This window comes from Triticum dicoccoides, chromosome 4B, assembly GCF_002162155.2.
Source record: "Triticum dicoccoides isolate Atlit2015 ecotype Zavitan chromosome 4B, WEW_v2.0, whole genome shotgun sequence".
Taxonomy (NCBI): Eukaryota; Viridiplantae; Streptophyta; class Magnoliopsida; order Poales; family Poaceae; genus Triticum; species Triticum dicoccoides.
The window spans coordinates 650730852-650734238 of NC_041387.1; the positions used below are offsets into that span (position 1 = coordinate 650730852).

General features: G+C 51.7%; 1 protein-coding gene across 1 annotated transcript; it reads right to left on the minus strand.

Moving 5' to 3' along the window:
• Positions 1 to 645: 645 nt before the first annotated feature.
• Positions 646 to 2615, minus strand: LOC119294177 (sugar transport protein MST1-like). Its single transcript, XM_037572418.1, has 2 exons — positions 2374 to 2615; positions 646 to 2285 (listed from the first exon to the last, which is right to left on the minus strand). The coding sequence occupies exons 1-2, from the start codon at positions 2513 to 2515 to the stop codon at positions 874 to 876; spliced, it is 1554 nt and encodes a 517-aa protein (XP_037428315.1). The 5' UTR covers positions 2516 to 2615; the 3' UTR covers positions 646 to 873.
• Between the last annotated feature and the right edge of the window lie 772 nt (positions 2616 to 3387).

Genomic DNA, 3387 nt, shown 5'->3' on the forward strand with positions numbered 1-3387 from the left:
CAGAAGGAAAATCATATCCTAAAGTAATTCCAAAAATAAGCTAGACAACTATTTCCAAATACTTTTAGAAACTGCACAATCAAAGAGCAGATGAGAAACGATTTCTTGCTCATTGCAAAGTACACAATCCGAATGTATATTCAAGTTTCTTCTCTACAAATTTTTGTCTAGTCATAGGTTTGGTAAGAGATAGAAGCCACAAAAAGACTTGGACCCTGCGAGGAACTAAAGTAGACCAAACAGAGGGAATGCCCCGCCTCCCCCTCTAGAGTCATACTGCCATAAAATGCATCGTTGTTATTACTAAAAGAGATAGACCGGAGAATTTGCTCCAAGTTGTATCAGGATTCTATCAGGGAAGAAGAAGAAAAATCCTTCTAAAAGTTAGTCACAATAATGGAAAAACTTATATGTGATCACAATAATGATGGCACACAATGGAACATCACAATAAACCTTTATCGTGGAACATTAAAAACCTTCTAATGGGACATCACAATCATGATGTAAGACAACGAAGCGATTGTAAAATATGACTGTGTGTCATCGACGATAAAAAACAATCATTTCAGCTCATTATGAGCTCATATTTTTGGTTCGAGTCAATTACGATTGGTTGACCAACAAATACTCATGTTGAAGATATTCCGGTGATCAGCACGTTTCATTAGAAAGATTTCACTACACAAGAACATGTATACATATATACATCGACAATTAATAACATACCCATTATCCAAGCTGTCAAAAGAAAAGGAAAGACATTTAGCATCTATGAGGGCATCAGCAGTGTATAGAGGCTGGGCTGCATCTATGCTGGGTCCCACCTTCAGCCTCTAAGGTTGTCGTTGAACGGACAAACGAACACGTAGCTCATGTTGATGCAGACGGAGATGAAGGTGGTTTGCGCCGGCCGTGGCCGTGGCCGTCGCCGACGAACCTCTTCCAGTACCAGTGGCGGTCCCAGACGGAGCCCATGGACTCGAGGGGGACGCCCTTGGTCTCCGGGAGGAAGACCAAGACGAAGGCCGTGAGGGCCACGACCCAGGCCGCGTAGTATGCGAACGTGGCGTACTTGAGGCGGCAGAGCAGGGCGAGGAAGGTCTGCGTCTGCAGGAAGGTGAGCCCGAGCGTGGTGGAGACGCTCACCGACTGCCCCGCCGACCGTATCTCCATCGGGAAGATCTCGCCGGGGATGATCCAGATGAGCGGCGCCCACGACATGCCGAACCCGGCGCCCTGCACGCAGGTGAGCGCCAGCAGCGCCACCCCGTAGGCCCGCGGTATCGGGCCGTCGGCGGCTTTCGCTCCCATGATCCACGCGTTCGCGACCTGGCAGAGGACCATGATCACCGCGCCCACCACGACGAGCACCTTGCGGCCGTAGCGGTCGATCACCAGCGTGGAGAGGATGAGCGAGCCGAACTTGACGGCGGCGAGGATGACCGCGCCCATCAGCGCCGCGTTGCTCCCGAAGCCGGCGATGCGGAACACCAGCGGCGAGAAGAAGGTCAGCACCATCATGCCGCTGAGCTGGTGGCAGAACGGCACCACGACGGAAAAGGTCAGGTGCGGGCGGTACTGCCGGTCGGCGAGGAGCTTCCGGAACGCGCCTTCCTCGCTGCTGCGCGCGGCCTCCACGGCGCGCGTGATGTCCTTGAGCTCGGCGTCCACGTTCGCGCTGGCGCCGCGCACCCGGAGGAGCGCCGACCGGGCGAGGTCTGCCTTCCCGCGCATGATGAAGCTGCTGGGCGTGTCGGTGAGGAAGAGAGCGCCGACGAAGATGACGATGGCCGGCGCGCCGGCGAGGCCGAGGGAGAGCCTCCAGCCCCACTCGAGGCTCGCGGTGCCGTAGTTGACGAGGTTGGCGATGAGGATCCCGAGGGCGAGGAAGAACTGGAAGGCGACGCCGAGGGAGCCGCGCCACCGCGCGGGGGCCATCTCGGCGAGGTACAGCGGGGTGGCCTGGTTGGTGAACCCGACGCCGAAGCCGAGCAGCATGCGCCCGACGATGAGCATGGCGAGGTTCATGGCCGCGCCGGTCATGGCGCCGCCGGCGAAGAAGAGCGCCCCGCCCAGCAGCATCACGCCGCGCCGGCCCAGCGACCTAGTGACGCGGCCGGCGGCGAAGGACGACACGAGCCCCGCGATGTAGAGCGACGAGGTGAAGGAGGTCAGCGCGTGGCTGTCGAAGATGCAGTACTGGCTCCGCTTCGCGTCCGCCATCCTCCTCAGCACCGTGGGGAAGAAGGTCTGCAAGAAGGGCTTCATCTGCGAGACGCCGCCTGAATTTTTCACAATATAGTTAGCAAGAGATCAGAAACGAGACGAGCACACCGCGCAAGATCGTGGTAAGCTGTGGGTGAATCTGACCTGAGATGCCGATGTCGTAGCCGAAGATGAGGCCGCCGGAGGCCGCCACGAGGCAGGTCATGACTACGGTGAACGTGAGCTCGCCGCCGTAAGCCAAAGGGGAGCCATGGCCAGCCTCAACGCCAACGGCACCTACGGCCATCGCGTTTCCTCCCCTGTTGTGTGTGTGTGTGGAGTGGACGCCCTGCAAAGGCTTCTCGTGCTACTACCAGTGGAGTATTGTGGTCACTGGTCAAGGTATCGAGAAGGAGAGCTGACTGGCAGCAACGGTACCGAGGAAGGGTGCCCAGCTCTCAAGGGCCGGCATCATCGTGTATTTATAGATTGGTCAACTTTGGGCAGGCCAGTGTATATCTCGCGTTCATGTTTGTTTGTTTTTTGAGTTGGCATTCATGTTTTAGATATGGCACTCTCAAATCTCAATGCACTACTCCCTCTGTCCTTTAAAGAGTGTACTTCCAACTTTCTTGAAAAGTCATTCTTTTATATTTAACCGTGTTTATATAATAATACATTAACATTTATGCCATCAAATTAGTAGCATTAGATTCGTGATAAAATATAGTTTTATCATATACCTATTTGATTTCACAAACATTGATATATTTTTGCACAAACTCGATCAAACTTTGAAATAGTTTGACCCTCCAACAAAGTTGGAAGTACACTCTTTAAAGGACGGAGGGAGTATATTTGTGTTGCATTTAAAACAATTCTTATTTAATACTCCCTCCATTTCTAAATATTTGTCTTCCTAGAAATTTCAATGAGTGCCTACATACGGAGCAAAATGAGTGAATCTACACTCTAAAATATGTCTATATACATCCGTATGTGGTAGTCCATTTAAAATATCTAAAAAAGACAAATATTTAAAAACGGAGGGAGTATCTGTTGTGAGAGAAAATTTCTGAGATATTATTGCTCCCTTCGTGTTTATAGCCCTATATTTAGATTAAGATATGGTAACTCTATCTTTTATCATTCAATAGGTACCAGATAATATACGTGGTA